This window comes from Pollachius pollachius, assembly GCF_949987615.1.
Source record: "Pollachius pollachius genome assembly, chromosome: 19".
In the NCBI taxonomy this organism is placed as follows: Eukaryota; Metazoa; Chordata; class Actinopteri; order Gadiformes; family Gadidae; genus Pollachius; species Pollachius pollachius.
Window position 1 is genome coordinate 12,411,747 of NC_136952.1, and position 25,036 is coordinate 12,436,782.

Below are 25,036 nucleotides of genomic sequence, written 5' to 3' on the forward strand. Positions count from 1 at the left end.
TGTCAGGTTAAGAGACTTCCTTGGATCACACTTGATGTATGTTTCAGGGACCGGTTGATTAATGTGACATTTGCTTTACATGACCCCTTCTGTGTTACAGTCCAAGAATGGCTGCAGTAACACAAGAGAAACAATACACTCCTTCTCTTCTTAGCTTTTTCGTATATAATCCTTCGTTTGGACCACGGGAAGGAGAGGTGGGTGCTAATCTCAAACACGTAACCTGTTTTTGCCTTGTTTTCGTTTTAATTCTACATGCTTTTGGGCTCATTCAGACCAAATCAGGCATTGCAGTGTTAACCGCAGACTGCTGAGTTTATGTCTTTCCATGGCCCATTTTTGCAAACTTTGCGCACGCATTGAAGTTTTGTACAGCTCGGAAAAGGCCAAACGGCAGCAATCAGTCTCTCTTCCAAATTGCTCACTTAGCAGGGGTATGCTAATATCACATGTTATACAGGTTCTTCTTCCTGCGGTCTTCTTCCGGTCTAATCTCTGGTTTAAGTGATGGTCACCACAGCGTGACGTCAGGTTGCATTTCTCCATAAGTAGATTCTGTTTCAACTGTCCACCGCAGGCCGGCTGCGTCTTTATTTGCATCCTCGTGCAGCCTCCTCCACCGCCGCAGCTTGCACGCACTTCCCCCATTCAAATTAATGGTCGAACTCCCATTGTTGTCCGACGCCTTAATAGGTCTGCATGAGCCCTGAGTCTTAAGCTTTACGGCAAACACATGTCACCTGTGTTTGCAGGCAAACACAGGTCACCTTGTTTGCCTTCTTAACATTTCTATTTGCTTAGGTCTTTAACGCAGTTTTAATTTAAGCTTGTATGCGAAGGGATAACATAGGGTGTGATTGTCTTATCACTCATGTGTTCAGGAAGAGAAGAAGATCCTGTTCTATCACCCAAGTGAGGTGGAGAAGAACGAGAAGATCCGAAATGTGGGCCTCTGTGAGGCCATTGTACAGTTCACCAGGTAGACAAGGTTTACTTTAAGAATAGACTGACCGATGAAATGTAGAAGTCTAACCCTACTCACTTTAGTAAACTGTGAGCTGGTGTCTTTGCATTGTGAGAAGATGGCTTGTTTTGCAGGCCGAGGAATTTGTTTGTTTACAATAACATCTGCAGCTGTTGATTTTTAATTTTGAGCTTGATTTAACATCTAACACTATGCAATTAAAGTGGACTAATTTTCCATATAAGCAATGGTCTTTAGCAAAATGTTTAACCATTATCTTCTCAAGTAGAGATGTGCTCGTTGGCTGAGTAGTTGCAGCAACTAGACTTTAATAATATGTCACTCCATAAACTAATCATTAATAACAATCATCCAATATGTCTTTCAGAACCTTCTGTCCCACAAAGCCAGCTAAATCCCTACATACTCAGAAAAACCGCCAGTTCTTCTTTGAGGCTGAAGAAAGCTACTGGATTGTTATGGTATGGTACTACAACAATGTTTTTGTGTAATACTTCAACTCATCCCCATGTGGTCCTGTTCAGCTCAACTGGAAGAGTTTTGCATTGCATTAACGCTTTTTCTTTTTATTGCGTTTGTTTACTTATTTTTAATTTCAGTTTAAACATAATTTGTTTTGAAAGCAGGTTTTTATCAGTTATTAGTCAAGGGTTAGATTCAAAAAGTCAAGTGCGTAATAAAAAAAACCCTAAACTTAATGTCATGCCAGTGTGTATATATAGTATTCACTTAGGAAAATCTCAGTGAATAATAAAAACCATCCATTAAATGAGCACATTTTAATGAGAAAACAGCTCCCTAAAACCATAATGTCTGATGTAGGCTATATGAATACTCTATTAAATTATTGTGAGTGGGTGATTCAGTTGTGCTGTGTATTCCTCTAACCCACTGTTACTTTTATTTGCATCGGTGCCTCAGATTGTGAAGAACCCGATGGTAGAAAAACCTAACAAAGACGGAAAACCTCCCACAATAGAATACCAAGAAGAAGAGGTTCTCGTAAGTCAATCTCGACTATCATAACTTATTGTAATATGGTTGTTCTTTGTCTTGGTTTGCAATGATTAATACGTTTGTATTTGTGCATTGCAGGACACGGTTTATGGTGCAGTGTTGAGGCAATGCTACAGCATGTACAAGGTGAGCACCAGCTTCCCATCCACTTACAACTAATCTCATCCACTCACAGATTTTCTATTCATAGTTTACAGTTCAGACAAATAACATCGTAGGTGCCAGAAAGTAAGTTATGGTTATTGATTGTTGTGTATTGTGGCCCTGTCCAGCCCATTTTATTAAATGTATTGAACTCCCAGTCAGAAAATAATGTGTTAGATCACATATGCCTAACCTGTAGGCACCCTTGAGCAAGATGCCTGAGCATCTTGACCCCTACCTGCTCCTCAGGAACCTGTATCTGTACCCCCCCCCATCCTAACCCCTACCTGCACTGTGATGATCTGTATCTGTACCCACTATCTAACCCCTACCTGCACTGTAATGATCTGTATCTGTAACACCCACCCTAACCCCTACATGCCCTGTAATGATCTCTATCTGTGCCCACTATCTAATCCCTACATGCCCCGTAATGATCTCTATCTGTGCCCACTATCTAATCCCTACATGCCCTGTGATGATCTGTATCTGAACCCATTATTAACTCCTACATGCCATGTAATGATCTGTATCTGTACCATCTTTCTAACCAATACCTGCACCTTAAAGACCTGTATCATAACTAGGTGACGAGGTCCTGTGGGATAAACGTTCGCTAAACAACTTGTGCTTATGTCGTTCTTCTGCAGCTATTTAACGGCACCTTTGGCAGAGCCATGGAGGCAGGAGGGGTTGAGCTACTAATCCCAAAACTGGAGAAGTTCTTCTACAGGGTAGGCCGTTCTGTTTGGCTGATTCCACATGTTCTGTGTCCTGCAGTGAAGTTTCCACTTTACTAACTATATTTATGTTAACGCATATGTTCTCCCCTGGAAGGTCAGAAGAAAACAGTTTGTAGAGTGTTGTTAATGCAAGATAGGCTCGCAACGCTAATCTACTAATTGCAATTATATCATCATATCTAAATATACATGACTGGGTTGAAGTTAATCCTTCTTTGTCATAATTTTTTAATTGGGACTATTTGCGGCGACTCTATCCGGAGAGCTCGTCGTGCGATTAGTTTACTGGTGTAGCTGCGGTGAAAGAAGCGGCCAATATTTAATTTCTAATTAGGACAGAGAGGCTCCGGTGTGGTTATAGGCTCCCGGGGACATCCCCCCCTCTCTCTCTCTGAATGTAACCCAAAGACAGAAAGAGAAAGCCCCGCCGCTGGGTCGTATCCCGGGATATGTGTCCCGGCCTCGTCTTGTCTGTCATGACGGTGGTGCGTTTCGAGAATGGTCTGTGCCAGCTAGCGCTACTGTTCCACACTGTCCTTTTGAGTTGTAAGCAAACACTGGCGGGTAAACCGAAACCTTTCTCTTTTCCTTCTCGTGTGTGTGTGTGTGTGCCTGTGTGGAGGTCATCTCCTATTTTCTGTGCCTGTGTTAATGCAACTCATGTTTGTGCGTGTGTGTGTCTGACTGACTGAACCGGCTCGGGTATCCAGTATCTGCAGACGCTCCACCTGCAGTCATGTGACCTACTTGATGTGTTTGGCGGCATCAGCTTCTTCCCACTGGACAAGATGACCTACCTGAAGATCCAGTCCTTTGTCAACCGGGTGGAGGAGAACCTCCGCCTGGTCAAATACACCGCCTTCCTCTACAATGACCAGCTGATCTGGTAAAGGCCCCCACCCAGGGAGGATTGTACAAGATGTACTTTTATGGTCAAGAGGGGAAAGAGGGACAGGGAAGTGGGTCAAGGGGAGGGACATTTAGTCCCTGACCAAAGCAGTAGGGTATCAAACCCTACCAGATGTATTGCCTACATGGTTAGGGCACTTAGTGGGTGTAGCGAACCAGCCGTCCACCAGAGTAAATGAATTTACTGTCTACTGTTGTCATGTTATTTGAATGGGATACAATTAAATTGTATTTGCTCGGTGGTTTTTTGTGGGTAGTATTTTAGATCTATTATTCATGCCAAAGAACTAATCTACTATGGCTACAATCGATGGGGTATGACTTAAGTGTGTTTCTGGTTCTTTGGTTCTCTAGGAGTGGACTAGAGCAGGACGACATGAGGATCTTGTACAAGTATCTCACCACATCCCTCTTCCCCAGGCATTCTGAACCAGAGGTAAGAGGAGAGGGACGGGGTTGCCACGTGACCTTCGGTCAGTGCTGTGCACGCATAGCACTTGGCCATAAGCCAAGTCATCCATTTTAAAAGGGAAAAGTTTCACATGCATTGTGAAAAGTGTGAGTTTGACTTGTATCATATAACCAACACCTTTTGAAAACGTGACCTCCATCCTTCCCTCTGCTCCTGCTCTCCCCAGCTGGCCGGCAGGGACTCTGCTCTCAGGCCAGAGGTCTCAGGGAACCTGCTGCACTATGGACGGTAGGTGCTAGCCCCCCCCCCAACACCCTGCTTGTACTGGCCCACGTTTGGTGCTCTGTGTCTGGGAAGGAATTACCAGAGATGTGGGCTCATTCCTTGACAGTGGACCCGTGACATGTCCTGTCATGTGATATTGGGACCATGGCATTGATTACAGTGCAGGAAATGACATTTTAAACACGTGAAAGACATCCTTTTGATGACCATAGCATCCAATGTCCAGGTTACCTGTGGTGTATACATGTTGCTGGGCCTATGCTTCAGCTTGGGTCTGTTTTCGCTAGAGAGGTTGTCAGGTAAATAGTGGGTGGACTGATTCAATCAAAGACATGAGTTTACCTTGAACACACTGAAGGGTCTTTAACTTTGGCCCAGGACTGACCTTTAATCATATTTTCTTATAGAAATTACATTTAACCTTGTGTGTTATGGGCTTAATCTGAATACACATGATGCAAAGAAATTTAAAGATTCAGATACATTTGTTGTCCTTAGACGATAAATCTTTAGACGTACCTCAGTGAAATATACAATCAAGTATCTTAAGTCTAGAATCTTTAGAACAGGTGTAGAGGCAGAGGAAATCGATGTTTGGGTTTCTGTCTGAAAGTCTTTATGATAGGGTTGGGCCATTTTGAATAACCTCAGACTCTGATGTTTTTAGCTTTGCTCCATGTGCCTGAGGTGACGGTAGTCCCCAGAGCAAATATCTCTGAGATCAACTCAATCAAACTCAATCAATCAATCAAACAGCCTAGGCAAAATATACCAACATACTTTAAAATCGTTTTATTATGTTGGTTGTGCCCACACACACGCACACGCACACACACAAGGTTTATCTATTGATCGTCCATTATGCTGCCCAGGTTCCTTACGGGTCCCGCCAACCTCAAGGATCCAGAGGCAAAATTCCGGTTCCCCAGAATATTTGTCCACACGGAGGACGGCTCGGAGGAGCTGCACCTGATTGTTTACAAGGTGAGGCACTGGGGGTATTAGGTTTGGTCCAGGGTCACGCAGTCCATTTAATCTGTGGCTACCACCTGCAGCCTGTGTTTTTAATGCTCTAAATCAGTGCGAGGCAGGTGCTTAAATATTTTTGTATATATTAAATGGATGAGATTTCATAATCTGTTGTTCTTTACGGATTTGCTGGTCAGCCCCTAAACTGCACATTCAGGATAAGCGTTTTCCTGCTGCTTTATGAAATTGTATGGATTTTGAGGAATCAAGGGAATGGTGGAATTTTGAATAATGAGCTACGTTTTGCAATATCAGGTGCAATTTCCTTGAATGTAAATGGGATCTGGAACAGTCATGCGTGTGTTTAACATGCAAATGTTTCTCCCTGCTCCAGGCGATGAGCGCGGCTGTTTGTTTCATGATCAGTGGTAGGCGCACAAAACTATCCCCGTTTAGTACACCTTATTTAACTCAATCTATTATTTAACTTATGTTCAAACATACTATATCTTTTTTCGTTACTGTAAGACACATAAGACACATTTTTTAATAGAAATTGAATGTTCACGTTTAGTTAAATATTTATTTTGTATTCTCCCTCACCATATAAAATCTGCTCACCCACATAACGTTTTTGTCCTCTCCCAGCTTCGGTGGAGCTGACCCGGGACTTCTGCGAGCGGTTGGATGCGCTGGTGGGACCACAGCTCACCCTGCTGGCGTCAGACATCTGCGAGCAGTTCACCCTCAACCGCCGGATATCAGGGTCAGTGGAGGACAGCCGGCCGCAGTGTCACCGAGACCACGGCCGCTCTATTGTTACCGCTGTACTATTTAGTTATTTAGCAGACGCTTTTGGCCAAACACGACTGGCCGTGACTTTGGATACGTGACATTAGGGAGCAGGGTGGAGATCAGGCCTCCTGGTCAGAGAGGCCTACAGGTTAGGCAACGGGTCGTTGTGTGGAGGTCACATTTTACACAAAGCTACAGCGGTGGTTCTGTGCATGTGGGAGAGGAAAACATCAGATTAATGGAGCACTGAGGTAATTTTTTAAGTAACGCGTCTTTTTTAGTGGTTCAATGATATTGGATGGAATTTGACAAAGGTGGATGCTAGCTCAGTGCATGCCCTAGTCAACCTTCCCTTTGATTAAATTCTCATAGGTCCAACATCTAAAATCAAATGTGTTCCTCTCACACACCACAGAGACGGGAGCCGCCCTCTGTGTATAATACTGCCAAACCCTTATGAGTGTTTGGTTTCTGGCTGGACGTGCGCCGAGTCCTTGAACAGGATAACCGAGGAGAGACTCCGTTACCATCTGATATTGTCATGCCGGCACTGCTTTAGAGAGGAGGGGTAACCCAATAACCTGCCGGGCCACCCTCGTGAGACACTGGCACACCTACGCTCTGTTTACCAGCGCAGATCGCTCTAAGATTAGCCCACAACGTTAACCTGAGTGCGAGAGTCTCCGCTCCGTACCGCATGACGTCTTCCTCAGTTTTAATCATGCTCGCTGTGGAGCCCGCATTAGGTCTACTACGCCGCCACCTGTCTGTGACCATGGGCTAAGCCAGCTGTTAAGATCACACGCACACATGCACACACGCAAACACGCATCCTAAACACATACAGGAGAACGATGATACTCGCTGCAGTTTTGTTTGTCGACTGTCACTTGTGCGTCTGCGTAGGAGATCTAAAGGTTGTGCAAATTTGTGAGAGCTATTTGTCCGCTGAGCATCATGTAAATACATTTGTGTACGCACAGCACATTCTGTCCTCACCCATCCTGTGGTTGCGTCCTGCCACCCTTCAGGCCAGACAAGGAGCCACAGTTCAAGTTCATCTACTTTAACCACATGAACCTGGCGGAGAAGAGCACCATCCACATGAGGAAGACGGCCAGCGTGTCCCTCACCTCCGTGCACCCCGACCTCATGAAGATCCTGGGGGACATCAACTGTGACTTCGCCAGGTAGCTTCCTCCCCTAGAAATGCCCTCACTTGCATTTAGAGCGGAGTACTTTATTATTAATATGAAGTTATTTTGCAGGATTATTTTTGCCCGAGGATGGAAGGGGTTGAGATTGTGGAGATTTGGGGGGGAACTTCAAACTCTGAACTTTTCGGCCAGGGGGTCAAACACCATAATCATCCAATCATTGTAATGAAAAAATCCTTAAAGACTCTGCTGAAAAGCACTATATTCGGGGACATTACTAGATTGGAACTCTCGCAGCCGTAGCACCAGTCAGGAGATAGTCCCCATGATTAAATGTTCTTATCTTTTGATTTCGTTTTTTTTTTTACGCACAGCACTGTGTGAGGCCGTCACTAGACCTACGGAGTCATGGGATAACCACATTTGTTCTGTTTGTGGCTTTCAGCTCCTACAGCTATTTTTGTAATACACTACAACATTATACTGATTAAACTATGCAATATGTGAGAGAAACCCTAGTCTTTCATAAGACGGATACAGAAGCACTTTCCTGAGTATTGTACAGAAAAGTAATATTGAAGACAAACAAAACAAATATTTTAAAAACCTCTTGAAAGAATGTATCTTTTGGTTTTAATCCCACTTTATGACTGGACATCCTCAATCTTATCCTTATCCATTTTTCCTTATCTGGACTATAAATACTTCTGGTTTAGCGTTGCTCATGGAAGATGCTGGGTTATTCACCAAGTTTATTGCTTTGTATCTAACTATGGCCTTGCTTCCGTAAAACACATTACATAATATTTATTCAGCAAAAGTATTTATCCAAAGTGACTTTTAATAAGTGCCTGTGACAATGGCGAGACAACCCTGAAATGCACAAATTGCAAAAATAAGTGCAAAAAAATATGCTTAATACAAACCTGTTTCACCTTCGTCACTTTTCCCTCCCAGAGTGGACGAGGATGAAGAGGTCATTGTCAAAGCCATGACTGACTACTGGGTAGTGGGGAAGAAATCAGACCAGAGAGAGCTATACGTCATCCTCAATCAGAAAAACGCTAATCTGATCGAGGTCAACGGTAGGTCTGACATGACAACAATGACACGCAACACCAGACATACAATACATCACTCATCCGATCGTGATGCAATGTGGACAATTTCTGTTTTCTGCAGCTACCAAACCACGCAATCTGCCTCCAGTAGTCTAACCTTCCTTTTAATCTGACTTTTCCCCTCCTTTTTTCCCTCGCCCGTCCCACTGTAGAGGAAGTTAAGAGGCTTTGTGCAACACAGTTCAACAATATATTCTTCCTGGACTGAAGGGAGGGATTATGAAGATGAATTCAGGATGCAATAGAGAGCAGGCGTTTGGGACAGATGCAGGGAGCTGTGTCCATGGAGAGACTGGACCTATCTTTGTGAACTACAGGTGCAGGGTAATGCAAGAACTGTTGAAGAAAAAGAAAAAAGTTTTCAAACAGTTATTTCTTTTGTCCAGGATTTGTATTCTACTTATACAACTAGATTTTTTTCTTTTTGTAATTTAAGTGTACATGCCCTTTAATTTTTTCACTTTCTTTGTACATATGTGTTCCTGCATCCAAGCTGCAAATGTTCATTTTGATTTCTTATGAATGAACTAATTGGTTGAATCCGATTTCTATGTACTTTTATCAGTCAAAATGTATTTAAAAATAAGAGGCGCACAAAACGTGTTTCCTCTAGATCCATTGATGATTTTTGTATAGTTTTAAATAAAATGGCATGTCAAAAGATATCGTGCTTTGTATAAAGCTGCCCTAACTTTAAATAAATTATGGAATTTAGAATTTTATTCTGTGTACGATTTATTTATTTATTTATTTATTTATTTATTTATTTACACTTTGAATACAGATCTCACACCTGGTGACATTCTGGGTAAAACATCTGTAGTCCATTTAGCAACCTTACATCTGGAAAACTGCACTCTTTGAGGCCCTCTGATCAGCATCTGCTCATATAATTGTTTTCAGCTCATTTTAAATAACTTTTGCTTTTGTAGCAGTGGCTCCTAGGGACTCCCTTTGCCCTTTTGTGCCTTGGACTGTAATGACAATTTTAAAAAGCAGGTAAGGTAACATGAGTAATACCTTACCGCAATTGATGGTCGTGTGAGCGGTGATTGAGGTCAGAAACAAAGGAAGTACCATGTGGATGACAACACTGTAAACTATATGAGACACTATACTCACACACACACACACACACAATATATATATGACACCAATTTTATTAACAATATAAACAGTATAATGATAAAGGTTATTAAGTTGCAATAAACGTGCTAAACTAGTGGGTTGGAAGCCTTGGAGAAAGTTTGCAATGATTTATGGGATGAGTAGTTCCTTAACTCGTTCACAAAATAATAGTCTTGTACCTTTGCCTTCATTCCATTTCCAGGTTTTTTTTAGCCCCAGATCGAATTTAGGCTCACAACTAACCTGACGTATGATTGGCTTGGTTCCAGCCTTAAAACTCTTTACGTAAGAATTTCCTGATAAGTCAATGGAGAAAATGAATGGGAAATTTACTTCCAGAACCAGAGCTGTACAAAAAGGGGGCGGTCACTGTCGCGCTTTATTGGTTAAACTTTTGTCACGTGGACTTTCCATCCAGCCAATCGTAAGCAAAAACCATTTGAAAAATAACCCGCCATGTTGGTTTTACGCGTTAGATTATTAGTGTTGTTGTCGTCGCGGTCGGAAGTTTTACAGGTTACAGGTAAGAATGACGATTTACGTCTTTAAACAAATGTTCTAATTAATTGCTTCTTAATAAACAAACATAAACCCGTTCCAAAAAAGTTATGTTCAATATAACGTTTTGTGGAGGTTTTGTACCTTGAATAACGATACACAAGGGCATACAAACTCTGTGAGCTTAGCAGGAACCATAAATAGACAAATGTGTACATGTTCAAATATAGAAATACACTCAACTGTGCAATAGCTTAAAAAGAACCAGACATCTGCCATAATACATGGGTATAACACTCGATGAACTTAACCATGTTTCCTGCTCTTCCAGGTAACGTTAGGTTGTCATCATGGAGTCCCGGTTTGCTACGCTGCGCCAGCGAGACAGCAGCGTGTCGATGCTGAGGGTCAAAATGTCTCGTAGGCTTTCGCATAGTCAGAAGGAGAACAGGGGAAAGATGGTTAATTCTAGGAGGCAGATAGAAAAGCTGTCTGAAATGGACCAAAGCAGCATAATGGATGCCTCCGTTGTGACACGAAACATGTCAGTCATTCAGGAGAAAGCTGGCAACGTCTTCAAAAGTAAGTATTTGTGGGATCTCTCATTTGGCTCTATAACACTCTAATATTGGCGTTTCCCCTTCATGAAACAATGGTATGTCCTTTAAGTTATGCATACTTGATAATTTGTTAAAACTAGTGTTTCAACATTCTTTGAATTATTTCCTTGGGTCTTGGTTTCCCCCCCATTTTGACTTCCATAAAATATATTCCTTTTTTTATATTAAAAAAAGTCCTTGCATGTCACTTTCAATTTGCTAGGGTCAATAAGGTTAAGTCCATACTGGCCACTGACACTTTTGTACTCTTTGTTGAAGGATTTCATCTGTCCTTCTGTCTAAAAGGGCAGTTTTCTTCTTCACACTGCAGTATATCTGTCAACTCAACTCTGCACCTCCTTGGTTCCCCTTTTAGCTGAGGCAGGACTGGATCGACTTAAACAGCTGGAGCGCTGGAAGGAGAGGAAAACACTGGAGAAGGAGAAGAGAAAGAGGGAAAAGGAGCTAAAGGACGTCTTCAAGACTGGTGTGTACCATCCAAAGGACACCTTCGCCTGTGTGGCTCTGCCTCCGGTCCCGAAGAGCAAAGCAAGACCTAAAGAGGTAGGAGACGGTCCTGGTCCAAGGGGCAGTTACAGATGTGTGGACACATTTGATCCGGGTTTGGATTATGTTATTAATCCTCAGGGAGAGTAGTTTGTTCCAGTCTCTCTGCTCAAGATTGAGGACTGTACAAATAGAAAAAAAAATTGTTGCCCCAGTATTCATTCCTTTGTTGATTCTGTCCTTTCTTCAGGCTGTGGTCAACGTCAGCCAGCCCTCCAGGGTCACCCGTTCAGGGAAACGCCAGCCGCAGCCTCAAAAGGTACTTGAAGTGAAGTCAATTGATCCACTCATCTTCCTATGATTCATGTGTTGGTAGCACTGGATGTCGCACAATTAAGACATTTTTTTCTTTGTTTTTCACTCCAGTCTCTGCCGCCACAGAAAGAACCGGAAGTGGTCCCTGCAGTGAAAAAAGGTATATTGTAATTACATGGGTAATGAAGCTCACTTTACAAGTAATCTAGAAATGTCGCTCTCAAACGTTGTAAAATCCCAGGCCTCTATTTAAGGTGATCAATAAGCATCCCTAAATTGGATGGGTGGAGATAATACAATCGTAGGGGATGATAATGGAGTGAAAGCTTTGAATTTGATTTACAGTAAAGCCAACATGAAATGTTCCTGGGCAGTATTTTTAATAATTGTTTATATATTTCATAAATGTATTTATTTATTTGTCCCAGTGGAGCCTTCCGTGGGGCGGACCACCAGAAGCCGTATGGCGGGAACACAACCTGCGCCGGCGTCTACCAGAGCTAAAGCCACAGGTAACCGAAAGATCAATGCAGAGTTCCTTAACATTTCAAAAAGAAAGACAACATTTTTATTTGACAAAATATTTATAGTAACTCCAATTGATCATAAGAATGATCGTTTTATCGTAGCGCAGTCTCCGACCGCTGATCTCTTCCTTTCCATCTTGTGTGCCTGTAGTGGCGCCGGTCGGTCGAGCCATGTCCACCAGATCAGCCAGGGGCCCTCCCGTAGCCTCTGTACCCAAGGCCAAAGACAAGCACCCTGCAGGTACGGGGCGCGCCGCTGGAAATGGAGAGCCAGTTTTAAAAGCCCCGTTTTTAACTTGTGGTCTTTATGAAATCTTTTATTATAATGTTACCATTAGATGACATGTTTTTGTTTTCTTTTGTATGTCAAGATGCAAGCCTGATCAATGGAACACAGAAATTTTTAAAGAAAGCAGAGCTTTTATCTGGGAAAGCAAGTACAAATAAAGGTACTGACTGTTTGGCCACGCTAAGAGCTTTTCTCATTTTCACCCTTCCCCCAATGAACTTTTGGAATGTGATTTGATGTATGATTTGCTGTTTGGGTTTTTATTTCAGTGACATCTGAAGAGCAACCCATTTTACCCAAGGTAGGCATTTTGGGTTCAGTTACTGCAGTTTGCTGCACTTTTTTCCGGTTTTATATTCATTGTCTGGATACCTGGATGCTAGTTTTCCTTCATGTTCCCTATAGGAGTCTGATCCAGGACAGGAGGCCGGCCCTCCTACCAACATTCCCAATGAGGAGGATGAGGAGAGGGTGTTGAAGGATGGACAGGCTGACCCACCTCCTGTTGAGGCCCCAGCTACCTTCGCCCCTCAGGGCTTTTTATTCCAGGCTCCCGTGGGCCTGTCAAGCTTCAAGTTTGAGCCCCTCATTCCACGCTCTGCAGACTCCTTCCTCAGGCCCAGGTCGGTCCGAGTTGGCTTACATGGCAACTGTTTTGTTGTTGTATTGAAGTACATTTCCTTGCTGCTTCTATTTAGTATTACTTTTTCCTTATAAATACAATTCAGGTAACATTTTTGATGATTCTTCTTATTCTTCTTTCATCTCCAGTCCCAGCCTTAATTTCCCTTCGGTTCCCGCCTTTAACCTTGAGCCCCAGGCTGAGCAGAGCAGCTTCCTCCCCCTCCACTCCCCGCCTCGTACCTCTCCGGCCCTGGCCCCCCGGCCGGACTACATCAGCCCCCAAGCGCCAGTGCACGATGTGCCCTACTTTCGGTAAGATAATTGTCTTAGTTGGTTGAGAGCAAGCAGTCCCTTGCCACTAAGCTCACTGTTTATTACTGCAGTTATGTTATCTGTAAACCAGGTTTATTTTCTGCTATCGTGTTATGCATGGTGGAGATGTGACCAAATCCATAACGTTTTGAACGGTTTGTTTTCTTTTGGGTTCAGTAAGACAACAGGGGTGTCCTGGGTAAACACAGGTGTAGCTCATAACTGTAAATATGGGTAAGGATAAAGGCCGATTCATACCTCCTACCTGTACCAAACGTTGTCTCCGGGACTACCCTTCATACCTCCATCCGGTTTCAGCGCTGTTATGGATGTTACGCAATACATCCTCTAGAGGGCAGTGACTGTCCTGTCACAAATTACCGGCATCGACAATCGCAAACATGGCATTTGTAGAGGAGATGGTTTTGCTTTGTGTCATCCGAAATCTGCAAAAAAGTGTAGGCCTACGCGGCGGTGGCATGTGACACCCCTCAACACCCCTCAAAATGTTGCGCCATTTTTAAATGAGCTGTTACAACTCATTGCCAAAGCAGTTGAACAATAAAATATGTGAGGTATTGTTAAATACTATCTATATATACACACACACACACACACACACACACACACACACACACACACACACACACACACACACACACACACACACACACACACACACACACACACACTACTCTCTCTATTTTCGCGAATGGTTGGACTTCTGACTCTATACTGCCGCCTCGATTTTCCCTTGGTATTGCTTCGTTTCTCCCGGAGCAATCCGGATTCGTAAGCTCAGAGGCGACGGACGAAACGACCTCCGGGACCGGACACACGCAGGTGTCGCTCATAACACTGATTATGGGTCTGCTGATTTGATGTGCCCGGTCTGCCAGTCAGACCCACCCTGGCCAGGTCTGCTGGAACTTGATCTGAACGGGAGGGGGGGCCAGGCACAAATGTAGAACAAATTAAACACGAGCTCGCTGATTCGTCTGCTTCCAAGGCTAGTCATGACATGTTTGTCTAAATATGACAGCTCTTTTAAGAGCTTCTATTGTACCGCCAGGAAAGGACTTCAAAACTGAAGAAGAATAACTCTTTTTAGGACACTTGAATTGACTTTAGAACATGATCATGGGAAGATATAGGCACCAATGTACCATGCGTTCATTCAATGAGAAAATAGGTGTACATGATTCTTATAGGGAGACTTCCACATCCTGGGTAGTAGCAACAAAGGTGAGGGAGTGACCATCGTGGAGATTTTAGGATTGGCCATGGCTGAGGTCAGTTAAGTTAATTTGCAATACACTGGGTGCAGTGGACATGTCTGCAAGGCTGCAAGACAGTTAAAATAATCTACACAACAAAGGAGTCAGTCGATTGGCATGGCCTCAGTATCAGACTTCGTACTAAATGCCAAAGAAAACTATCTGAACACCTTTCAACTAGAGAGAGGAAGGGAGGTATCTCTTGGTCAAAGGAGAATGTATACCAATACATTTTCTATTGACTAGTAATAGTATAAACAAGGAAGGTTTATTAAATGTATAAATGATTGTATATTATTGTTATGATTTTGATATTTCCACAACGATGAACATGAATGAAACGGTCTAGTTGTTGGCCTTTTTCATTTCCCTTTCAAGACTCCAAATGGTGTTGGAGACTGATAAGCTGACCGGCCTGTCAGCGCTCTGGGAGCCCAGGGTGCAGGACGAGTCCATCCCAGAAGACAGTACGTTTGACGGCAAATGTTTTCCTCATTTATTCATTTTTTTAACCTTTTTTATAGATCTATTTTTAATTCAATCCCCATCTGTCCATATTGCATATGTTTTGGATGCCAGTCTCTGAGCTCTGAAGTTAAGTGTGTGTGTGTGTGTTTAGTGCGGAACAGCATGCGCACTGTGGTGGGCCAGGCCAGGCTGCTCATAAAGGAGCGTTTCGGCCAGTTCCGTGGACTGGTGGACGACTGCGAGCTGGGCAGAGGGGAGAGGATCACCAGCTGCATGGACCTGGAGGGCTTCTGGGAGATGGTCTACTACCAGGTCAGAGGCCTGGTCACGGTTGACTTCATGCGGTCTAGTGAAGAAAGCACTGCACCATTAATCACGGATTATACTTTTAGATGCGTGAAATCAAGCAATACTTCCTCTTTCTTAGGTGGTGGATGTAGAGAAAAAGTTTGCTGCCCTCAAGGAGGCGGAGGCCAATAATTGGGTGGAGCAACTGAAGCCTGCAGCACCCCGGCCGAAAAAAATGATCAAGGTCAGTACGGTCTTCCCAAATCATTCGTCGTCGCAAAATAACACCCACTTATTTATTGGTAAATTATGCAATGTATTGTTATGACAATGACAATTTTCCTTTTACCCATCGACAGAAACCCGCCACCGCTGCCCCTTCGGCCCCCAAGCCAGCGGCAGCCATCGCAGCGGGCAGGTCACGCCTGGCCTCCGCGAAGGCCGCCATGAAGGCCGCCATGTTGGCAAAGAAGCTGGCCGCAGCGGCACCCAACGCCTCCCAGGCCGCTGGGAACGCTGGAGAGGTCGAGGAAGCCCTCCCACGGGAAGCCAAACCCCAGGCCGCCGAGCCCCTGGGGCCGGAGACCGTGCTGTTCCACGGAGGCTTCTTCCAGGTGGAGAGCCCCGCCAAGCTGCCAGGTAGCGTGGCGTCCCTGTGCCTCCCCTCTCCTGTGTCTCCCCTGCATTCTGCTCCACATTTGAGAATGACCGGGAGCCTCAATCGTTCTCTGCTTTGTTCTGGTCCATTCTGCAGGCACCACCAGGAAATCCCTCCGTCTGAGTTGTGCTGTCCAGCCTCGGGCCTCCCCTCAGCACTTTATGCTCAAATGCGCCAACCCTTCCAGAGCCACTAACTCCACCCCTTCCAGAGCCACTAACTCCACCCCCACCCCAGCCAGAGACGCCAACACCACCCCAGCCAGAGACGACACCACCACCCCAGCCAGAGCCACCAGAGCCTCCTCCAGGGGCACTCCTGCGAGAGCCACCACCACCCCAGCCAGGGACACCACCACCACCTCCACCCCTGCCAGAGACACCACCACCACCCCTGCCAGAGAAACCCCAGCCAGAGCCACCCCTGCCAGAGCAACTACCACCCCTGCTAGAGCCACCCCTGCCAGAACCACCACCACCACCCCTGCCAGAACCACCACCACCACCCCCGCCATAGTCACCCGCAGATCACAGTTCACCTCCTGCTCAACCCTCGGTGACATACACCCCCGCAGCCCGCCTGGGGTGCAGAGCCAAGACGAGCCCCTGGAAGCTAACGCCGTAGCTAGCGCACCGCCATCTCCAGCGAGCCATATCCTCGAGGCCCGCTTTCTGAGCTTCAGCCTCTCCCCCTGCTCAGGACACACCACCCCAGCGGTGGCTACAGACCCCAGCCACCCTTCTCTCCCATTCCTCCAAAAGATCCACATTGAGGGGCAGGAGTCTATTTGTGACACTCCGGACAACTCTGTCCTTGAGGTAAATGGTGTATAAAATACGTATTCATATTATTGACCCCCTATGGGAAATGTATTGGGAAGGGAGAACATCTTTCCCTTCAGCTTCAGTCCTGTGTCTAATGATGGTTCTCTCGGCTGTTCATTTTGCTGGGAAATGATCTTTTGTGGGGGGTTTTCTGTTTCTTTCCAGGATGTTCCTGGGCTGGACTTTGAGCGCTACCTCCGGCCCAGTGAAGGATGCAGCCCGTCTCCCGGGCCCGTCGCCATGGAGACGTTATCGCCCAAGGCGGTGGCCATGGAGATGGGCAGTCCCATGGCGGAGAACGGCTCCGGGGACCTGCTCCCTCAGGAGGAAGCTTTGTCGACCCCTGCAGGTAACCACTGATAACAGGTCAACCTGGCACCTGGCCTCCACAGCTCTGTCACACCAGAGTAGTCTGTTGTAAAATGGAATCTAGTGGGTTTAGTTATGTTAAAAAAGAAATCAGAACGTTATTGTTTAGAGATAGTTTAGGAGAGTCATTCTACGTCCAAACTGTGTTTCTGGCTTGCTTAAAACTTGTTGGGGTCTTCACTCTCGCTACAGGCCTGCACGCGGTGTCTTCCAATCTCACACCACAGGACAAACAGGTTAATTTCCACTCCACTAAGCTCCACTTTCACTGGTTTTCATTGTCTCATTTCATTGCCTTAAAGATATATGTTGGTACATGGGGATGAGTGTCCTGACTGGTTTGGTTTGTTGTGGTCGTTTTCCCAGGCCCAGCCGGACCTGCTCCTCTTCACCCCTGACGTCCGGGAAAGAATACGGGCGTCTGTGTGTCCGAGGGATCTCATGGTCTTTACTCCTCCCGAGGCATGAGCGCAAGGTTGTTTTTTTATTATGGGTGATTTTATAATCTTTGTTTGTGTACCCAAAATATTTTATTACTTATTTGTTTCAATAAAACATCACAACTGTGAACGGAGTGATCGATGGTCTTTATTTATCTTGTGATATTCCACCATATTCATAGCAGGGGAAACATGGTGCATAGAATTAGACACAGGAAATATAACTAAAGAGCCTCTTTCGATACGAGCTGCTTGTTCTTCTTGCCTGTGGCTGTGGGAGCCAGAGAAGAGCTGGAGCCCACTGGGGTCAGGGCCCCCGGGGAGGGGCCGTTCAACTCGTCCTCCTCTTCCTCCCTTCGTCTCTCCTCTTCCTCCCTTCGCCTTCTCTCCTCCTCTTCTGCCTTGAGCTCCTTTATTTGCCTGGAGGACAGGAGTTGTATAGAAGTGGGTGTTTTTTTGTTTTTTTTAATGAGATATGGAGGATGCATGTGGTTACTAATGGCTACTTAAACGTCATTAAGTTGTGGGAATACTGCCATCTTTAAACTGTAAATCACTCTGTTCAACCCTTCTATTTACTGGGCGCCTTCACCCAAAGGGACTTGCTGTGAATTAAGTTAATTAATGTCCCTCGGGAGCAGGTAGTGGGTTAAGGCATCTAGCCTCAAGCATGCCTACAGGTTAAGCGGTGGACATTGGGATCCAAGCAGTACTTTTCTGCTGCCTAGCCACTACTGCTTCCTCCATCCACCACATTTGGATCCTGCTGCGTTTGCAGTAGCTGAACAACGTACCTGGCCCTCTCTTGGGCCTTGGCCAAGGCGATGCGTTGTTGAGCATTCTGGCGACACCTCTCATCCTGTACCTCCTGGTCAAGGCGCTGGCAGTGCTCATAGGCTGGGAAAAACAGCTGGCTGAAGAACAGGTGTGTCCTCTGAATCCACACGTCCAGCTCACTCTCCTCTGCCTCCTTCTCAACGACCCCGGTGTGCCCGGTGGCCTCTGTGTGATTATAAATATATAAAGAGTTCACTACAGACTACTTATTGGGGAAGCTGCATTCTGTGGAACAGATGGGTCCGAAGACCAGGCTGTACCGCTAGGGTTCAGAGGCAAGCTTTCGCTCTCCAGTGTAGAGGCCTGCTGCATGGACACAATGACGCACGCCGAGGACACCTGGTCGTCTGGGTGAGTCCCCTGCTGGAAACTGAGTTCACTAGCTGCTGAAAGATGTATAAGAAAAATACACAATACAATTATTGTATGATGTATATTATCAGCAATAAATGGTGGTGGAATAAGGAGAGATAACAAACCCGGCGCGTGATCCTTGACACCGACTTCAGATTTCTCAAAACTGGAGGAATTCAGAGCCTCCATCGATTTCTCCATCTAGTCATTAAAAGAGTTGTTTTTTGCCATCAGCTTGATTAAATGTGTAAGAGCTCAGGGCACACAATCATTGCGTCCATTTCTATATATAAATGTGAGAGTGAAGATCAGAAAACTTTCGTAGATGCTACTAATGAATCCAGAGAGATTCTGCATGTTCCTGCTCCTTATCGGAGCGTTGGACGGCCTGGTCCAACACAGAGTAAACCCACCTCGGACTTGGAGCTGGACTCTTCAGTGCCGTTCAAACATGGGAATTTTGCTGCATCCTGAATAACCAATGTTTTAAGAACAATGTTTATGAATACATTCATACAATGCAATTCTTAAACAAATAGCATTATTCGTTTTCTCAAAGATGGCTCTAAATAGCGGCGGGGAAATCTGGGTTCAGCAACTCAAAGTCTGCCTACTTTCCGAACCAGGATCTCTCGGCCAATCTTAAAAAGTGATTGTGTTGAGTCAACCGGACGACGCTCTGCAGATCTGTTAGGCAGGAGGGAGGAGGGGGGGCTGACCGTCTGGGAGAGGTGGGTGGTTGTTGGTGGGGGGCTGTCCCCTGCTAGAGAGGCCCTCTGGTTGGGAGGACTACTGTCCGGGCTGGGCTGAGGTGGCTGTTCTCTAGCCTCCTCGTCCCGCTTCACATCGGCACAACCAAGGAGCACCTCGAAGAACTCCAGGAACGTGACCTGGGAGAGGGTGAGCGATGGTTCGTGTCAGAGGCGCTTAGCTGCTTTCAATCTGAAGTATGTACTGGTTTTAAACATTAGGTGATTAAGATATACCAATCTTCATTAGCATCGGACTCATTTCCTCACAAATTCCTCTAGGGAGACCATAACACCAGTATGGCCAATCGAAAGCTTAATTAGCAACTTAATGGGGCAACGGACTAATTTGCACAAGCCAATAAGAAAACAGTAACATACCTATTCGCAAATATAGTTGATCATTTACATGCAATAGGTGGATCATTTACAAGACATGAACAGCAGTATCGATATCCATCTCTCCGTTTGCCCACTGTGATCAGAAATAGGGCTCATAACTAAGCTGCCCTAAATCATAGTTTAATGATGGCATTTGATTAATGTGTTCATTTGTTTCACATTCACACTGTTTTATTTTGTAGCCTATGTGCTCAAAATGTCCCTACAAAATTAAATATGATTTGATTCATTCCACTATTTATTTTCTTTTTGATTTGAGACAGCAGTAACATTTTCAATGATGAGAAAAATATTTGCTCAAATGACAGAAGGAACAGAGAGAAGAAACACAGTTAGTCAGTGTAGGATTAACCTCTTGCTCCATGTTGCAGTAGGACAGGTTGCTGGGGTCCTGATTCACTGCAGTATAAACCTCCAGTAGCGTCCTTGCGGTCAGTTTAGTGTCCAACACCTTGAGATCCTGGTGAGATAACAGTGAAAAACACTAATTGTGAGAATCATCTTCTGCTTGTTACTTCTGATACCTGGAAGAGAGTTTGATTTAGCTTTGCTATATGTTCTAGGTTATAACTGTGCCTTGCAACTGTAGTCATAATAATAATTCAAACCGGAATGTGTATAAACTTAAGTCAATTTTATTTGTATAGCCCACACAGTTATAGTCTAATAGGGCTTCACAGGCCACCTTTTATGACACCCACATAGGAACATAGCATAGTGGGGGGGTTCTTCCTTCCATTGATGACGCATAATGTGCAGGCATAATGGTAGCACAACAAGCAAATCCTTTAAGTACAATCAAATAGCCTCAGGTATACCTTAAACATCAACAGCAGCTGCCGGCAGGTCATGGTGCGGCCGGGGGAGGCTGTGTGGCTGTCCTTACTCATAGCCTGATAGATCCTCCAGCAGTTCTCCATGTAGCTCATAGCAATGTGAACTCGTTCCACATTACTAAACAGAAAACCTGTTTAAAATCAACAAGAGAGAGATCCATAGTCCATAACAGAGGTACCGATAGTGGTTGAGAGACTTGGATAGTCCATAAGTTTTGTAAAGAAAAGAGAGAGAGCTTATTCCCGGAAAATGTAGTCAAATCTGTGTGTGCGTGATGTTCCACACAAACGGCTCTTGTACCTTTAACAATCTTTGCATTAGGAAGAACGTTGTCTTGCATGAGTTTGGAGAAGCACTCAGCTAAAATGTTCTTCTGAGACCTGTGATGGGAGGAGATCAGTGAGATTTCTGTGTCTGTGTGTGTGTGTTACCATGGAACGGCTTTCCGATTAATTTCCTTATTGATAGTGTTGATACGTACCCCAGGGCCTGGTGGAAGGTGTGGTAGGCTACGGACACCAGAGAGCTGATGAGACTGGGGAGCAGGATGCCAGTGTAGGGAGAGAGGATTTCCCCTTGTGGTGTGAAAATAAAGAGAGTATATAACACACACACACACACACACACACAAAACAAAGTTCAACATGCAGTTACAAGCAAACACATGGCTGGTTAATGTAACAGCTTTGAAGTCCGAAACAGCTTACAAGGTTCTGCAGTGTTCATTAGAGATTCTCCGGCTGGGACTCAAACAACATGACCATCTGAGTTCATGACTGATATGGTGAGATGGATCACCTCCACATCTGTACAACTGCAGGCTCACCTGGCACTAGGCGGTCCAGCTGAGCCAGAGAGGAGCCGTGGTGGTGGACCTTACAGTCAAGGAGCAGGCGCCAGTACTGAAGGCGTGACAGCAGGAACACGTTGTCGGGCGACTCAGCGTGGCCCAGACTGCTGTAGAAGCTGTAGATGGACCTGAGCTCCGATACGTGCCGGAGCACCACAAACTCCACCTGCGGGATCAGAGTTTCTGAGTAAAGTAAAGTCTAGGGCAGGCTCTGTCTGTGGCTTTTGGGCATTCCCGGTACAAGGCACCTGTTTGTGTTCTAAGGGCCTGATGCTCGCGGGGAATTTCTCCAGCAGGAAGTCGATGTCGAGCTCCATGTACGGGCCCAGCATGGAGGAAAAGCCCTGGCCAGGCAGGCGGTGGGTCGGTCCGCCTACAATGGAAAACAACACACGTTGGTCCAACAAACTCAGCTGTGTTCAAGGAAACCAAAACCTTGGCAGCCCTGCTACTCCTCCAGGTTATGAAGATTCCCATCCCAACAGTGACGATAATGAGGGCTATCAGAATCCAGAGAGCTCTGTGAAGCTCACCGCAGGGGGTGTGGTCAGGATGGGGGCTGGTCGAACCGTCCAGACCCCACTGAGGAAACTCCACCATGTGGTCGTCCACAAACTCTCTTTCAATGCTGCGGCCGTTTGTAAAGGTGAACTTTCCCTATAATAAAAAAAATCACAATGGTGAGGTCACTTTAACTCGAAACACACCTTGTCGTCACTCATTTAAAACCTGTGATGATGTTTGGAGTATGAGGTCAAAATGTCACCCCCGGGATAGCATGTGATCGTTTTACCCGTCCATGTTTTTCGTTCTTCCTCCACTCTCCTCGGTAACACTCCCCACTGGCGTAGCAGAAGGTGCCCTGGCCGTGCCTCTGCCCCAGCACAAAGGCCCCCTGGTACTCGTTCCTCCTGGGGTACTGGGACCCAGGCACCCGCCAAACAAACCAGGTGTGGGTACCCTGGCCGTGCTGCAGAAGGGGACACCAGTGACTACTTGGCCCCACTCCATCATTTGTAGCAGGCTGATTAGATTGACTAAAATGAGACTAAATGAGGATGGTTGTGCAGACGTATATTTAGTATCAGGGAGATCATCTTTGTATTCAATAATGAAATAATGTGTTTCTTGTTTTGTTAAAGGTGACAAACTATATCACCAGGCGTGAGTGGGATTAGCAGTTACAAGCCGTTTTGAAAATCTAGGTGGACACACCAACTTGTGATGTCAGAAGAGGCAGATTTGCGAAACGGCCTGTAATGGCTAATCACACTCACACCTGGTGGCATAATATGTCGCCTTTAATGCCTTGTTATATCCACCATGTGAAAGCCAGAGAGGGAGCCTGAGTCATGGTATGGTATTGACCTGAACACCGTTGCTCCATGTCCCAACATATTGCTCCCCCAGCGTCAGCCACTTCATGGTGCCTTCCCCATGCCTGGCGTTGTCCCGCCACTCCCCCGAATACAGGTTGCCAGAAGGATAACTGCAAAAGGCACACATTATGAACCATCAACCTACCTAGTCTTACTGTTTTACCATCAAGTCATTGGGCAAATGCTTTTACCCAAAGGGACTATTCTCAGGGACACGTCATCAATGAGCAAGGGGTTGCCTCCTCAGAGGCCCACGGTTATCTAGTTACTTTCTGGATGGTGCTATTGTCCATACCGTCTCACTCCCCAACCTTCTCTCTTGTTCCCCTGCCAGTGACCATCGTACCAGGAGGTCTCTGCCTGGTTGTAATAGATCACACCCTGATATAAACAGACATAATATCAAGCAACAGCACAGGTTTAACACGACTATAGTACTACTGTCTCTATATTAATCCAGATCTGTCTCATTCTTCATTCACCTTGCCATGTCTTTTCCCACGATGCCACTGGCCTCTGTACAGAACAGGTGTGTTGGCACATCGGTGGGTTCCGATCCCATGGCGTATGGCGTTGTAAATATCACCCTCGTAGGAACTGCCGTCCTGCCAGGTGTACTTTCCATGGCCCATGGGCACGTTGGCTACAAACTGGCCCTGTTGCCATCAGAACGTTTAGCAGTTCACTAGACACTTTTATTTTGTAGGATGTATTTCTATGCAAAGCCTGAAAATATTTACCTCATATTTCACTCCATCTGACCACGTGAAGAGACCATATCCTTGAATAAGACCCTCGGAAAATGTACCCTTTAGTGAGGAACACAATGGATTTCAATACAGATTCAGATCTGAGATGTTGAGTACAGCTCAACTCTACAGCATGACATGCCACCAGATGTAGTGATTAGTGATTAGCCGTTACAGGCCGTTTTGGAACCTGGTGGCATGTCATGGGACCTTTAATGTTGTTGAGCACCAGTAAGGCTACCTTGTACACATGACCACCTTGGAAATGTGCAACACCCTCTCCATGCATTTTGTTTTTGTACGTTTCCCCTTCATACCTGCCAATGGTAGGGAAAAAAACGATTAATAATATAATTGCATTCATTATCATTAAGGGTTAGAAATTAATTGTTTCCCCATTATTTTCATGAAGACTATGCCTCCATGGAAATAATTAAAATATAATTTAACTGGATATGAGGGTAGTCATTTTCACCACTTGTCACCTCTGAACGATAATATCAGAAACGGCAGGAGGTTCATGTATTTCGTCCGTGTGCTGTTGATCCTCGACATGTTGATCCTGCGGCAACTCAGACGTTGTTAAATCAACACCTGGGGACTCCGACACGGAAGTAGCCGGACAGTCGTCCAATATTTTATTTTCTGTTGCGTCGGATGTTTTTCTGTCAGTTTTTTTCTTCCTCTCCCCTTTTGCCATTTCGTAGTATCGATGTTCTCCTCACTCACACTCAAAAAGCATTGACACAATCTCCATAGCAACCAAGGCAAACTAAAAAGTACGGAATCTTTACTGGTCCAGAATGTGCCCTCTTCAAACCACATCAAAACGGGTACTGGGTATGTCAAATCCAAAAAACTTGTATTGCAGTGATTGATCATAAAATCTTGTTTTGTGACATCATTGCAGGCAAACTCACTTCTGTAGTCATCCCTCTGGTACTTTTATTTTGCCACTGGTATAATGCCTATTTATTGAGATTGTTCTAAGCCATATAAGTCTGTAATATAACAATTTGAGGTTCATTGTCATTTTTACAGTAACAATTTTATTTTTGTTGGAGTACCTTGTTTGACATAATGCTCCCGGTTTCTATAATACAATAAAATATATAGGATCTATTGGGAAATTGTTCATAAATACGCCTAACTTTGTGGCGGACTAGGCACAGCATTAATTAACATGAAACACAAATAAATAAACAACGAAGCAGTTCTC

The 25,036-nt window shown here is 45.1% G+C and overlaps 3 protein-coding genes across 3 annotated transcripts in view; 2 read left to right on the forward strand and 1 right to left on the reverse strand.

Moving 5' to 3' along the window:
* ccz1 (CCZ1 homolog, vacuolar protein trafficking and biogenesis associated) overlaps window positions 1-9,253 on the forward strand; it is a 9,847-nt gene extending 594 nt beyond the window's left edge. Inside the window, exons 2-17 of the mRNA XM_079756278.1 lie at window positions 1-6; window positions 101-197; window positions 882-979; window positions 1,353-1,446; window positions 1,907-1,987; window positions 2,081-2,128; window positions 2,797-2,880; window positions 3,600-3,775; window positions 4,153-4,234; window positions 4,437-4,498; window positions 5,368-5,479; window positions 5,859-5,892; window positions 6,113-6,230; window positions 7,291-7,449; window positions 8,374-8,501; window positions 8,690-9,253. The exon at window positions 1-6 is cut by the window's left edge and continues 69 nt beyond it. Coding sequence (XP_079612404.1) covers window positions 1-6; window positions 101-197; window positions 882-979; window positions 1,353-1,446; window positions 1,907-1,987; window positions 2,081-2,128; window positions 2,797-2,880; window positions 3,600-3,775; window positions 4,153-4,234; window positions 4,437-4,498; window positions 5,368-5,479; window positions 5,859-5,892; window positions 6,113-6,230; window positions 7,291-7,449; window positions 8,374-8,501; window positions 8,690-8,745 — 1,435 coding nt within the window. The 3' untranslated portion in view covers window positions 8,746-9,253. The remainder of the gene's footprint in view (window positions 7-100; window positions 198-881; window positions 980-1,352; window positions 1,447-1,906; window positions 1,988-2,080; window positions 2,129-2,796; window positions 2,881-3,599; window positions 3,776-4,152; window positions 4,235-4,436; window positions 4,499-5,367; window positions 5,480-5,858; window positions 5,893-6,112; window positions 6,231-7,290; window positions 7,450-8,373; window positions 8,502-8,689) is intronic.
* Window positions 9,254-10,150: 897 nt separating this feature from the next.
* Window positions 10,151-17,794, forward strand: dlgap5 (discs, large homolog-associated protein 5). Its single transcript, XM_079756567.1, has 19 exons — window positions 10,151-10,188; window positions 10,495-10,745; window positions 11,139-11,326; window positions 11,520-11,588; window positions 11,696-11,744; window positions 12,013-12,096; window positions 12,263-12,352; window positions 12,483-12,560; window positions 12,670-12,701; window positions 12,806-13,023; window positions 13,172-13,336; window positions 14,992-15,080; window positions 15,233-15,393; window positions 15,509-15,613; window positions 15,729-16,008; window positions 16,124-16,845; window positions 17,017-17,200; window positions 17,413-17,456; window positions 17,587-17,794. The coding sequence occupies exons 2-19, from the start codon at window positions 10,514-10,516 to the stop codon at window positions 17,686-17,688; spliced, it is 2,892 nt and encodes a 963-aa protein (XP_079612693.1). The 5' UTR covers window positions 10,151-10,188; window positions 10,495-10,513; the 3' UTR covers window positions 17,689-17,794.
* Window positions 17,795-17,884: 90 nt separating this feature from the next.
* Window positions 17,885-24,517, reverse strand: rsph10b (radial spoke head 10 homolog B; the record flags this gene model as incomplete). The annotated part of the gene is made up of 19 exons (XM_079756836.1): window positions 17,885-18,080; window positions 18,455-18,662; window positions 18,758-19,052; window positions 19,265-19,321; window positions 19,571-19,741; window positions 20,355-20,462; window positions 20,821-20,969; window positions 21,140-21,219; window positions 21,321-21,414; window positions 21,666-21,855; window positions 21,938-22,062; window positions 22,223-22,346; window positions 22,483-22,659; window positions 23,058-23,178; window positions 23,364-23,449; window positions 23,551-23,724; window positions 23,809-23,877; window positions 24,059-24,134; window positions 24,303-24,517. 19 exons carry the CDS (start codon window positions 24,515-24,517, stop codon window positions 17,885-17,887), a joined length of 2,715 nt encoding a protein of 904 aa, XP_079612962.1.
* Window positions 24,518-25,036: the final 519 nt, after the last annotated feature.